At 48.6% G+C, this 15,000-nt stretch overlaps 1 protein-coding gene across 1 annotated transcript in view; it reads right to left on the bottom strand.

The window, feature by feature from the left end:
• Window positions 1-15,000, bottom strand: part of cfap299 (cilia and flagella associated protein 299) — a 95,013-nt gene that overhangs the window by 5,905 nt on the left and 74,108 nt on the right. The window contains exon 4 of the mRNA XM_048244276.1: window positions 5,502-5,644. Coding sequence (XP_048100233.1) covers window positions 5,502-5,644 — 143 coding nt within the window. The remainder of the gene's footprint in view (window positions 1-5,501; window positions 5,645-15,000) is intronic.

Here is a 15,000-nt window from a genome sequence, read left to right as displayed (position 1 = left end):
AAGCTACCCATTTGAGTGGACATCACCTCAGTAGCCATCTCAGATGACTTATGAAGTCGACCAGCCACTATTGGAGACCGAATGCTTTTAGGGTGTCTGCAAATCATGTGCAAACACATCGACGCCGGTATAAACCCTTCAGACTCAGCCTTCTTGTAAAGAACAAATCTCAGCATTTATGTTCCGTTTTACGGCAGATGTGGAGACGGCAGTGCTTCATGGACGCTTATGACAGGGAGAGGGAGAGAGAGAGAAAGAGAGAAAGAAAGAGGGAGAGAGAGAGAGAGGGAGAGAGGGAGAGAGAGAGAGAGAGAGAGAGAGAGAGAGAGAGAGAGAAAAGAAAGAGGGAGAGAGAGAGAGAGAGGAGAGAGAGAGAGAGAGAGAGAGAGAGAGAGAAAGAGAGAGAGAGAGAGGTGGGGTGAGCGGGGCTGTGGTGGAGTGCATGTTTGCTACCGGTCTCCCCGCAACGGCTGTGCCTGGACTACGAGAGTGTCCAGCGGGCGTAAATCAGCCAGAGGCTGGAGCTAGATCTTCTACCTGAATTTGCTTGTAATCATTCAGATAAAGTCAGCACTATGATTGACATGTCAATGCATCAACCATTATGTCTTTGTGGAAGGCCACAAGCTAAAGATACCCATTCTGTTTGCAACATAGGACTTTGATTTCACTGACTAGGAAAAAAGAGGAGGAGAGAAATGGTACTGTAGGTGCGAGAGACTGGGAGAGAAAAGGAGGAAGAAATACGAGCAGAGAGAGAGAAAGAGACAGAACGAGCACTGGGATTTACTGAAAGAGAGAGCACGAGGCAAAGATGAAGTTTAAGAGATGAGAGGAGACACGAAGCAAAGTAAACACGAGACAGAAACAGCAAAGTGACACCTACTCTACTCTTCTGAGGCACTCCGAGCATCCACACACACACACACACACACACACAAACGCACTCCCCCGCCCCTCCCACACACACACAGAGAGAGAGAGAGAGAGTAGACAGGAACACCCACTCCTAACACACAAATGAATATGCACTTACTCTCTCTCTCTCCCTCTCTCTCACACACACACACACACACACACACACACACCTCCTGAACTGTTGCCCTGCATATGTCCTCTCGTCTGTGTGCTGTGCTGTGCGTTGCGGCTGAGAGGACGGAGGGCTCTGGTCCCACATGACGCGTCCCAGCGCCAGCTCACTTCCTGTCCAACATCTGGCCTCTCCTGTCAGCACACACATCAACTGCTTCTTCACGGTTAATGGAGCGCACTGTCACCGCCAACATCTGCCAGCTCCTCTGGGTCTGTATGTGTGTGTGTGTGTGTGTGTGTGTGTGTGTGTGTGTGTGTGTGTGTGTGTGTTTGTGAGTGAGACTCCGTAGGATCTGTGTTTGTGTGTGTTTGTTTGTGTGTGTGTGATGGGGTGAGGTGGAGTTGGGGGAGTTTGTGTCTGTGTAGTGTGTGTGTGTGTGTGTGTGTGTGTGTGTGTGTGTGTGTGTGTGTGTGTGTGTGTGTGTGTGTGTTTGCAGTGGAGGAGACCTCCCGTCCCAAAAGTGATGTTGAGTGTGCCTGTGCTCCGTTGTGGAACAGCGCACGTGGTTGTCATGGACGCGCGGCTGTGTGATGCCGTGTTGGAGCAGCACTGCACCTCAGCGTAGTTTTGACAATCTGCTGAAACAATATACAGCACCCCCCTCACACACACACACACACACACACACACACACACACACACACACACACACACACACACACACACACACACACAGATGTACGCACATACACATACCCACACACACACATGCACACACGTACAGTCACACACCCACACCCACACACACACATATATACACATGTATACACACACACACACACCCTTAGCTTAGTGTCACTCTCTGTGGGCTTTTCTTTCAGGACCATGTGGAAAGATGGACACCCCCTCTGCCTCAAAGAACAGCCTCAACAAGTTCTTTCGTCCTTTCTCTCTCTCTCTCTGTCCTTCTCTACCTCCTCCTTTCCTTCTCTTCCTATTCCTCCCTCTCTCCCTCACTCGTACAGTGTCTATTTATACCTTCAGGCCCATATGGCAATTAACATTTTTTTGGGCTGACCACTTTTATGCGCTGGTGAACCGCTGGCTTTTTTAGTCCAAGGCAGCAGGGACAGATGTGAGATATTTTAACAGAGCGCGCGGAGAGACAGTCAGAGCCACTCCAGGGCTTTTGAGAAGAGCGCCGAAACAAGGGAAGAAATAAAGAGAGAGAGAGAGAGAGAGAGAGAGAGAGAGAGAGAGAGAGAGAGGGAGAGAGAGAGAGAGAGAGAGAGAGAGAGAGAGAGAAATCGTGCAATACTGAAAGAAAGGTCTGCCCCAGTGCATGATGGGATGGAGGGGGTGCATGTGTGCTGGGCTCGGTGGAGTTAGGTTTGGAGTCACGGGGTCGTCGCGTGACAGCCCGCCGAGCTTGCTGGCACCGGCCGCCGCTGCGCGGGGTCCCCGATGAGCCGTTGTCACGGCGATGGTCGGAAGGTTCGTGCAGATGGTGGGCGGTACACCTCGACGCGTTCCGCTCGCAAAGCACGGGGTGTGAAAAAACCTGCCCATCACCGTGGAAACGGTTACGGGCCTCTCGATGGCCACTGCGTGACTCTCGGGACACTCCTCGTCTGTGGCACGGGGGGGTTGTGTGTTTCTCATCACCATGGCTACCCCTCAAACTCCCCAGCACCGCCTATTGTCTGACATTTTAAAGGGAGGTTTCTTCCTCTCGTTTATCCTAATGTATTTCTTTCTTTCTTTCTTTCTTTCTATCTTTCTGTCTTTCCTGTATGTGTTACCTTTCTTGTTTCTGGCCCATGCTAGTCTTTAACAACATGATGTGATCTCATACACTATTTTGTTATTATGACGCGCAGCGAAGCGGCGGTCATATAGGTTTAGTCAGATTTATTTTTCCTTTTTTTTTTTTTTTCTTTTTCGCATGTCCAAATTTCCGTCAAGGATTCCCGGGACACTGTAAGACCGGGGTACGCGAAACTTGGTGGGCATGTAACCCCACATGGATAGCATGGAACCTCCTTTTTTCGTTTTGATCTGTAGCCCCCCCGCTGGACTGGACCCCCCGAAAGGAGGGTAGGGCAGACACAGTTTTCTGTGAATATCTCGAGAACCGTAGGGTTTAGGAGGACCATTTTTTTTGTATGTTGATCTCAAAGAGCCATGTCAACCCATTCCATAACCACTCATTTCATGTATAAGCCCACCTAGTTAAACACAAAAAGTAAAAATGAGGTGTTGTAATCGCAGGTATCTGTGACCTAACATAGTCAAAACTGCACGAAATTGGAAGTGTTGGATCATTATGACACCCTCTAAATGCACGCCAAGTTTCATGGAATTCCGTTCATGGGGGGCCACACAATAAATTAATTTATGTTACTATACACCAACTGGCCTGTAGGTGGCCGGAGACAGTTTTCTGTGAATATCTCGAGAACCGTAGGGCCTAGGAGGTCCACCTTTTTTTTGTATGTTGGTCTTAAGGGGGCAGGTCAACCTATCCCATTACCACTTATTTCATAATTTTTCTGTACATTTAGTGACCGTACACCAACAAGGATTCCCGGGACACTGAAAGACCAGGGTACACGAAACTTGGTGGGCATGTAACCCCACATGGATAGCATGGAACCATCGCTGCTTTGATCTGTAGCCCCCGTTGGACTGGACCCCCGAAAGGAGGGTAGGGCAGACACAGTTTTCTGTGAATATCTTGAGAACCGTAGGGTCTAGGATGACCAATTTTTTGCGTATGTTTGCCTCCAGGGGTCATGTAAACCCATTCCATATGCACACATGTGCATAAATAGATACACACGCACACACATACATTCACAGTAATCCTACGCATGACACATACTCACACAGTAGACATATATACGCATGCATGCACATGCACACACACAGGCATATTAACAAGCAAACACACAAGCACATGCACATGCACGCACACACACCCACCCACACACCCACACACACACATAAACATAAACATGTACACGAACACATGCACACAATTCAAGAATTTCTCAGAATTATGAACAGGCAAGATGGGGGTGGGGTTGTATAAAATGTATTTTACATGTGAAATCTATGAACTAATAATTTTTTGGTACTTGTTGTCTAGCAGATACCAGTGAGAATTGAGTGTGGATAATGCAATTTAGTGAGACAGTTAGAATCATATATGCCTTTTAGCGTGACTTGGACTGGGCGGCGGTCATATTTTGTACCGCTCTGCGGTACATCTAGTTCACTTAGTTTTAGCTGTAGTTTCTTTTCACCTAAACTCAAGACACAGTCCACCACCTACCAGCAGACACAATCCTCCCTCTGCTGAGACATAATACTACCATAGTCATATGGAGTCTGTGAAACAAACAAACATAACAGAAATACAAACACACACACACACACACACACACACACACACACACACACACACACACACACAGAAACAGCAGAAACAGGTGCATTACAGTAGTGGAGAATGAAGGCACACTGTGTGTCTGTGTGTGTGACAGACACACACAGACACACACACACAGACACACACTCTCTCACACACACACACAAACACATACAAATATGATACAAAACATATGATGTTTACATATACAAATATGATAAAAAAACATATACAAACTGGAACACGTGTACAGAAATAGCCATGCGCCACCTGTAAGAATCTAGAATCTTTTTCAAACACGGAAGTGGGATCTGCTGAATACTAACAACATGTTCATGTATACACCAGCACGCAGATGGTCGGCTAGTAAACATACACACACAACACACACATGCACACACACACATGCACACACATGCACAGACCACTGTCTGTCCTTCCATACACGATTATGTTGGGAGGAGGAGAGGAAAGGAGGAGAGGAAGAGAAGAGGGAGAGGAGAGGATGAGAGGAAAGGGAAAAAGAGTGGTGAGGAGAGAGGGAGAAATAGAGGAGAGAGGAAGAGTGGAGGGAGAGGTGCAGCGGAACCAACACCAAACCCAGAAAACAACAGAAAGTGTGAACATGGCAAGTTCACCTCTAGAATTAACTATTGTGTGTTTTGGGAAGTGGGTGACAACTTATAGATCAAAGTACCATGAGAAAGAAAAGTTAAGACACTATGTAGCCTTTGTTGACAACCCTGAGATTGATTGTGAATGGCTAGTTATATGATTACAATGAAGTATTTTTGTCATTGTTAAGTTTACATCTGAGTACAGATAGATTATAGAAATTATGGTTAGTAGCCAATCCTCTATATTTTACACAAAGAAATAAAGCCCACAGGGTTAAAAAAAAAAAAAAAAAAAAAAAATCTTCCACGGTGTGTTATTTTAAGTTGTTAAAAACAGGCTTCTCTGCGGTGTGCCGGTTTGACAGATCTGGCGTTGGGCGACACAGGCGAACACGCAGGAGCACAAGCAGAGTCTCACCTTAGGTCGGTTGATCTTGGCAGCAGGCGCTTCTTTCCGCTGAAGTACGGCTCAAAGTCCTCAAACTTGAGTCTGTGGGAGTAGTCTATATAGCCCGAGATTTCCTGTCCCTGAGCGTTGCGGTCCCTGATGAAGATGATGGACTGCAGCAGAAGGAGAGAGAGACAGAGGGTCAGACAGAGAGTGAATGAGAGAGAGAGAGAGAGAGAGCTGGAGAGATGGAAAGAGAGAGAGAGAGAGAAAAGACAGACAGTAAGAGAATAGAAGCGGAAGGGAAGGAGGGAGAGCGAGAGACACAAGGAGAAAGAGTGAGCAAGAGATAAAGAGAGAAAGAGAGAGGGAGAGAGGTGGGTGAGACAGAGAAGGTGGAAACCCTGGGTAAGTCATCACAGGGGCGACGTGCTACCTTGAGAAAGTGCACAGTCGGAGCGACAGAGGGATAGAATGAGCGAGGGAGTGAGAGAGTGATATCCATCATCCCCGGTGGAGAGGCCGGGGAGGGATTTCCTTACAGGTGCTCCCACACAAGCACTCCGTGGCCACACAGGACAGCAGACCAGCAGCGGCGGCAGCAGGAGTGGACGCTACTCGCTAACAGAAACAGGAGTGGGGGAAATCGCTCCCCATACGCTCGAGCCATTGCCATGGTCTCGCCTCGTCACACAGCCTGCCAGAGCCAGAGCTAGAGCCAGAGCTGGGCTCCCATCCGCGCTTTGATGTAGGCGAGGCCTCTACATTTACATCGGGGCTAGTCGTTTAACAGATGGCCTCTGGTATATGACCAGCCGTATATGGGGAGAGCAGGCATCGGCAGGACACACGTGTGTTTCCAGGAGGATGAACCGGTGACCTTAGCATCGCTAGCATGAAGCTAGCAGAGAACAGAGCTTCAATGGCTCACTTGCACAGGGAGGGGGGGGGGTTGGAGAGAAAGATTGAAGAAAGAAATAAAAAGAATGAATGAAAGAAAGAACAAAAGGAAGAAAAAAAGACGAGAAAGGAAGAAAGAAAGAAAGAAAGAAAGAAAGAAAGAGAGAAAGAGGAGTCGGTCCAGACATAAAGCAAACAGGCAGTGGTTTATGTTTTGCATGACTTGCAGCGGCGTTACACAAACAGGCGAAGGCGAGGCGGCCGCTCGGCCCTCTGATGGGCCCGCAGCACAACAACGCCGGACTGCAGCCCAGAGCGCCGCTGCAGCCGCAGCCGGATGAAAGAAACCCACACACTGGAGGCCCTTTGTTCACGGGACATGAAATGGGATGTGTGCAGGGCTGACTGTGGGTGATGTGTGTGTGTTGGTGTGTGTGTGTGTGTGTGTGTGTGTGTGTGTGAGAGGGGGACTCCCGGGAAGAGTGTTTGTGTGAGAGATGAAACGCTCGTCTCGCACTGATGCCATCATGCAGATAACACACACACATATACATACACTCACACACACACACACACACACACACACACACACACACACACACACACACACACACACACACACACACACCGACCCCTAAAGCACACAGTACACCCTCTCTGTTGTGATGAGGACACAGTGCTTCACTGTTGGCGTTCGGTAAATGTTTATGTCTGGGCACCGGTCATGATGATGACAGCCATGGTGGTGGTGACTAAACAACTAATCTGGAGAAATTTCTGACTCGAGTCAATAGAGCCACACTTTCAAAACCCATACCAAACAAACACGTCTCTCACACACACACCCACCCACACACACACACACACCACACACACACACACACACACTAACACCCGCACACACACACACACACACACACACACACACACACACACACACACACACACACACACACACACACACTCACAAGCACACTCACACACACACACAGATCAGAGATGTGCCTGCTCCTATCTGATCTAGGCGTAGCAGCTGAGTCTGCGGGTGTGTTTGTGTGTGTGTGGGGGTCTCTGGCTTTGCTTGTGACAGCGTCCCTTTGAGATAAGAGGTAGCACTACAACTACTGCGTTTAAAGAGCACGTCTGCCTGTCTCGTCTCGTCTCGTCTCGTCCTGTCTGTTCCGATGTCTCCTGTCCTCTGTTATCTCTGCTCCTTTCCTCTGCTCTCTCTCCTGTTCACCTTTCTTCTTTTCACATCCAATTCCTGTCATCCCCCTCCCTCTCTCTCTCTCCAAACTCCCATCTTTACCTTTTCCTCTTTTCCTCTAGTCTTTCTCTTCTCTTCTCCGCCCCCTTCCACTCTTCTCTCTCCTCTAAGTCTTTGAGAGATGTTTTTTGAAGAGATGTTTTTTGTCTTAAGTCTTTGAGAGATGTTATTTGAAGATATGTTTTTTGTCAGATCTGAGGCTGCCCTCCACCTCCACCTCCTCACCTGCTCTCTCACCTTGTTAAAGGGTGGAGGTGGACCGTAGGGAGTGAGTCAGGGAGCAGTTGGCTCCTGAAGCGGCACCTCCAGACAGTGGGCTCACCGGTAAAGTAGCTCCACAAATAAATCAAACCTAATGCTGCTCTCTGTGTCCGATCTGGGGTCCCCGACACACCCACGGTTCCCCCCTCTCCTCTCCTCTCCTCTCAAATCCCGCGCTCTTGAAAACGCATCACCGCACGGAGCCGTGGAATTAGAGTGGGAGGACGGAGTAGCGTGCAGATTGCCTTTCTGTACGAGACGAAGGGGAAAAAAAGAAAAGGACGAGAGAGGGGGAGAAAAAACGGATAAAACGGCAGCCCATGGAGACACGGCTTTGGCAACAGAGAAAAAACATAAAAACACAGAAGGAAGGATAGAGAGAGAGGGAAGAGAGAAAGAGAAAGAGAGAGAGAGGGAGGGGGGTGGTGGGGGTAGAGAGGGTGATGGTGAGAGATGGATAGAGCAAAATAGAGCAAGGGAAAGAGGGAGAGGGGTATTATATGGGGGTAGAGAGAGAGATGGACAGAGAGGAATAGAAAGAGGGATAGAGAGGATAAAGAGACGAGAAGAGAGAGGGAAGTTGAAAGAGGAGAATGGAGAGAAAGAGAGCTCAGGTTACACAGCATGAGCAAAGAGCCGAGCTGAGCAGTCAGGTAATGGTGGCTCTTCCTATGAAGAGAGAGGGATAGAGAGGCTGTGGGAAGGAGAGAGGGAAAATGGCAACCTCTACAGTGATCTGCAGGATGACAGACAGAGGCCCAGTGTGTGGCTGAGAGCTTACAAAACACACACACACACACACACACACACACACACACACACACACACACACACACACACACACACACACACACACAGGAACACACACACACACACACACACACACACACACACACCATCTCACAACACACACACACACAAGGTGAGAAGGTAACTAGCAGGAGGAAACTCCTCAATCGTCAGGCGGCAGGGGTGTTTTCTCTCCTGTGATTTTCCAGGCCTCTGTTTATCTACAGTCAGTACTCATGTGTCAGGCACGGCCTAGGCAACCCCTCACTGACACACACACACACACACACACACACACACACACACACACACACACACACACACACACACACACACACATACCTTTCCCCCTCACCCCTCAGTCCAGCCCCGGTGCCTGGGAACAATCCTGCAGTGTGCGGCCTGAGTGATGCAGGTGTGTGTGTGGGAGTCAGCTGGAGCTGGAGCTGGGGCTGGGGGAGCTGGCTGGCGGGGCTTGAGCTGCTTGGGACTGCAGGGCCGGGGGAGGAAGAATCCCCTCACTACCCGCCTGCCGCCCTGCCTGCCTGGGTGAATGTGTCAGGGACACAACACACCACAGCACACCACAGCACACCACAACACAATACAACACATCAAAAAATACAACAAAATACAACAAAACACAAACTAAAATAAACAAAATGAAACAAAACAAAAAAGCACAACAAAATACAACAAAACACAACTCAACACAACACAAGATTACACAACAAAACACAACAAAATAAAAACAACAAAACATAGCAAAACATAACAAAACCAAACAAAATGCGACGCAACGCAACGCAACGCAACACAACGCAATGCAACACAACAAAATGTAACACAACACAGGGCAGTACGGAGCAGTGAAGGGGAGGGGGGGCTTTTTTCTGTTTTTCTTTCTCTCTCTTGACTTGTGCAGGGCCCTACACATCTAGGTGTTTCTCTGAAAGAGGGGAGGAGGGAGGGATGAGGAGAGGAGAGTTAGGAGAGGCAGGAGAGCAGAAGGAAGGCAGAGAGGCTAGAGATCGAGATAGAAGAGAAGGGAATACATAGAGCAAAAAGACAGACAGAGGAGGAGAAGCAGGGAGAGAAGAGAGGGAGTGAGAGAGGGAGTTGTGAAGGAGAAAGGGAGAGCATGAGTAAGGAGGAGAGAGAGAGACAGATAAAAGAAAGAGAGAGGGAAAAAGAGACAGATAGAATGAGAGAGAAACAAGGATAAATGGAGAGAGAGAGAGAGAGAGAGAGAGAGAGAGAGAGATGAGTGAGGAGTGGGTGCTTATTTGTTTTGGATGTGAGTTCACACAAAGAGGGGCTGTGCTGTGAACACTGCCTGCCTGCCCGCATGGCTGTGGACACAGATGCACTGAGGTGGACATGCCTCCCTGCTGATCGGAGTGTGTGGTAGTCTGATAGTAACACAAACCTCAGAAAACACACACACACACACACACACACACACACACACACACACACACACACACACACACACACACACACGAGTGTGCATACAAAACACAGTACTGTACATGGACAAAAACACAAGGTTATCTTGGCATGGCAAATGGCAAATAAGCTACAAGGTAGCACCATTTCTCTCTCTCTCTCCCTCTCTCTCATTCTCTCACACACACACAAGTTGGCAAGCAAAAACACAGTACTGTACATGAACAAAAACACAAAGGTTATCTAAAATAGCATGGCAAATAAGCTACAAGGCAACGCCATTTATCTTTCTCTCTCTCTCACATACACACACACACACACACACACACACCAATACACACAAACATACCCACAGTAGTCAGCCCTTATATGGCATCCTGACCTGCCGCCTGAGCACTCTCGATTGGTGTACTCAGTGTGATTTAGGACCTTTGTGACGGATGCCGTCACTCCACGGCTTTTCCCCGAGAGCTGGCAGCTGTAGCAGCTCCGACCCAGAGGGCAAAGGTCAACTGCTGCCACCAGGCAAACTCACCCCGAGAGTGACGTCACATGGGGGTTACTAAAGTCCAAACATTCCACTACGACGCCATCACATCCTCAGTTATGCTTGCATCTCATGGTGCTGTTTCGCATAACCATTAAGTATGGAAGCAGTAGCCAGTAGCAATAAAAAACACACCCACACACACACACACACACCCACACCCACTATCTCTCTCCTCACACACATATTCTTTCTCTCTCTCCCTTTTTCTTTCTCTCTCACACACACACACATACATAAACTCTCTCTCTCTCTCTCTCTCTCACACACACACACACACGTACACAGACAAACACACACATTAACATGCAGACACACAGGCTATCCCACAGCAGGTTAAGCATTAAGTCATTTCTGGGGTTTAATAAAGGGGCGCTCTCCTCCTCCTCCTCCTGGTCCCCACCTGTGACAGCCACAGTGAGCGAGTGAGCGAGTGAGAGAGCGATGGAAAAAATCACCATGGAAATGACGGAATCCCTTCAGATGGCGGTGGGCCCGTAAAGCACACGTGGACATCTGAGAGCTGTCATAAAGCCCTCTGTGAAACGGGCAGTGCGCTCCGAGACGTGGGTGTTCTGAGTCACTCCCAGTGTGTGTGTGTGTGCGTTGGGGTGTGTGTGTGTGTGTGTGTGTGAGAGAGTGTGTGTGTGTGTGTGTGTGGACGTCCAGAATTTGCTGTTGAGGGCCAACGGTAGTCCTACTCCAGATCTGAGCCAGGACACACACACACACAAACACACACACACACACATACACAAACATTTCTCTCTCTCATCTTCTCCCTTTCATTGTCAGATGTCTTACTACGATGATGGCCTCAGTCCAGACACCCACGACGGGCCTGACTCTCTCCGCAATGACATTCAGCTGTTCCACTTGAGCCTCTCGGCTAAGTCACTATCAGATCCATTTCAGACGCCTGCGCCGGCCACACAATCACTCTCGCGCTCCTCTCACATTGCGCTCCAGGATTAGCCCACTTTTCATAACTCTGTCCGAGGATTTAAAGATTACGGGGGGAATGGAGATGCTGAGGCTGCCATTGCACTGAGGGGCAGTTTGGGTCCACTGCTGTGGAGTCCACTGCTAGACTGCAGTGAGAGAGGGGGGCAAAATGGACGTGTGCCGCGCACGCACACACTCACACTCACACTGTCCAGTGATGATGTCCAGACCCGCAGGGGGTCCCTCATATTGATGTTTACTTGTGGGTCAAAGTTGCTGTCAAGGGGAAGTTCTGTCTCTTACTTAAACCCACACACAGACACAGACACACACGATAATATACTCAGGCACTATCATGTACCCAGCATACATTCTCACTCTATGCCCTTTGGAGAACTTAATAAGAAACAGATCACAAGACGACAATGCACTTGGAAACTTTTCTGACAATTCCATAGCAACCTCTTTTAATGGCTCTACATTACTAAAACACCCTTGAATACGACTAGGTAAATATATACCCAATAAAACTGCACTCAACCTTCATCGAGTGACGATTAAAATGGTGAATGGGCCCTAACAGTTATTCTGTTAAAACTCCTTTAATTCACGCACGTCCTCACTGCAGATAGAGTGTGTGTTTACGTAGTGCCTGCTCTCTGCTGTAAGGACCTCCAGTCACACACTATAGCAGATGTGTCAGGCAGTTTGTGTGTGTCTGCACTACGTTTAGCCAACAGTTATTGTGTGCACATCCCACCTTCTGGCAGGTGCAGGACAAAAGAAAACATACTGAAATGAAAAAATATAATGTCCGCAACACTCTTTTGACTCCCATACATGCACAGGCAACGTTTCGACCCTGCTGGGTCTTCTTCAGGCTTCTTCAGTGCATTAAATATATGGGAGTCAAAAGCAGTGTTGCGGACATTATATTTTTTCATTTGTGTGTCTGCACCAGTCATGTCTGGGGGATCGTGGATTGCTGAGGTTTTCCTCCGCACATGATCAAACTTCCTGCTGTATGGGAATGTTTCTGTGGCCTGCTCATCTCTCTCTTTTCTTTTCTTCTTTCGTCATAATCCGCACATGTATGCAACGCAGATTTAAAATAATCAAAAGATGCTGTTTCCTTTCAATCATAATTGCAGGGTGTGTCAGCAGACAGATGTCTTGGCACAGGGAACTAAAAACATGTACAACTTCACGATCCCAAAAAGACTGCTGTGCTCTAGTCCACTCTGCTCCGCTCCGTGCTCTGGTCTACTGTGCCATGCTGTGCTGCTCTGCGGTTAATTGGGAAATCTGTATTTACTCAAAGAGTTTTAGAGCGTTGTACAATCAACACACAATCACTCAGGGCCTGAAAGAGAGAAAGAGAGAGAGAGAGTGAGTGAGAGACAGAGAGAGAGAGAGAGAGAGAAAAGAAAGAGGATACGGAAGATAGACATATCACAATCATCAGATAAAATGGGGGGAAAAAAGAGAAATATACAAAGTAAGAAAGAAAAAGAAAAGAAAAGAGAAAGAGACAAAGATAGAGGCCGAATGGAAAATGGAAAAAAAAGCAGACATGTGGGCCAAACGAGCGAGCTAGCGGGCGAGCGAGTGAGTGAGTGCAGTAGATTTGAAGCAGGTGGTGGGACCGCTGGTTAACCATTTAAAAACAACAGGAAAGGGACACCACGCTTTGCCATGTGGTGAGGGCCAGCCAAGTATGCATCCCTAACAAGACAAAAACACAGCCGAGCAGACGGAGAGAGGGATAGAGGGATGGGGGAAGAGAAAGAGAAAAAAGAGCGAGGGAGAAAGTTAGATGGAAGAAAAGGGAGAGAAAGAGAGAGAGTGGGAGAGAAATAGAAAGAGAGGAAGAGAAAAAGAGTGAAATGGAGAGAGAGGGGGAGGGAAAGAGAGATGGAAGAGGAGACTGAGAGGGAGGGGGGAGTGGGTGAGAGAGAAAGAGAAAGAGAGAGAGTAGAGCAGAGCATTTGTTTATCCATGTGCTCTGCGCTCTCCGTCTCTAAACAGAATGTGGGGGTGTTTGTGCAGGAAAATAAATAAACTCAAGGCAGGTGTCCCCAGCCCCCACACACACCACCACCTCCACACAAACCCTAAACCCCTTACCCCCCTGCTGCTTTTGCCTCAGGCTCCTCTGCCAGGCATACATGTAGGTAACTGCAGCCACATGGAAAGAAGTGAGCTGCTCTGTCATGAGAGGCAAGCAAGCAGGTGGACAACTGGACGGACATGCAGCTGGACAAACAAAGTGTGACGGTGCAACAGGGTGACGATGTTGGTGGTGTTGACGGTGTAACAGGGTGACAGTGTTGACGGTGTAACAGGGTGACGATGTTGGTGGTGTTGACGGTGTAACAGGGTGACAGTGTTGACGGTATAACAGGGTGACAGTAACAGGGTGACAGTGTTGACTGTGTAACAGGGTGACAGTGTTGACGGTGCAACAGGGTGACAGTGTTGACGGTATAACAGGGTGACAGTGTTGACGGTGCAACAGGGTGACGATGTTGGCGATGTTGGTGGTGTTGACGGTGCAACAGGGTGACAGTGTTGACGGTGTAACAGGGTGACAGTGTTGACGGTGTAACAGGGTGACAGTAACAGGGTGACAGTGTTGACGGTGTAACAGGGTGACAGTGTTGACGGTGCAACAGGGTGACAGTGTTGACGTGATTGTAACAACAGTGTTGGCGGTAACAGTTTGACAGTGTTTGGTGGTGCAACAGGGTGACAGTGTTGGCGGTATAACAGGGTGACAGTTTTGACGGTGCAACAGGGTGACAGTGTTGACGGTGTAACAGGGTGACAGTGTTGACGGTGCAACAGGGTGACAGTGTTGACGGTATAACAGGGTGACAGTGTTGACGGTGCAACAGGGTGACGATGTTGGCGGTGCAACAGGGTGACAGTGTTGACGGTGTAACAGGGTGACAGTGTTGGCGGTGTAACAGGGTGACAGTAACAGGGTGACAGTGTTGGCGGTATAACGGGGTGACATTAGGGTGACAGTGTTGGCGGTGTAACAGGGTGATTTAACAGTGTTGGCCGGTATAACAGGGTGACAGTGTTGTGATTGCAACAGGGTGACGATGTTGGTGGTGCAATAGGGTGACAGTGTTGACGGTGTAACAGGGTGACAGTGTTGATGGTGTAACAGGGTGACGATGTTGGTGGTGTTGACGGTGTAACAGGGTGACAGTGTTGACGGTGCAACAGGGTGACGATGTTGGCGGTGTTGACGGTGCAACAGGGTGACAATGTTGACGGTGTAACAGGGTGACAGTGTTGACGGTGTAACAGGGTTACGATGTTGGTGGTGTTGATGGTGTAACAGGGTGACAGTGTTGACG

The sequence above is a fragment of the Alosa alosa genome, chromosome 5 (assembly GCF_017589495.1).
Source record: "Alosa alosa isolate M-15738 ecotype Scorff River chromosome 5, AALO_Geno_1.1, whole genome shotgun sequence".
Lineage (NCBI taxonomy): Eukaryota > Metazoa > Chordata > Actinopteri > Clupeiformes > Clupeidae > Alosa > Alosa alosa.
This window is presented reverse-complemented; position numbering and strand designations above follow the sequence as displayed.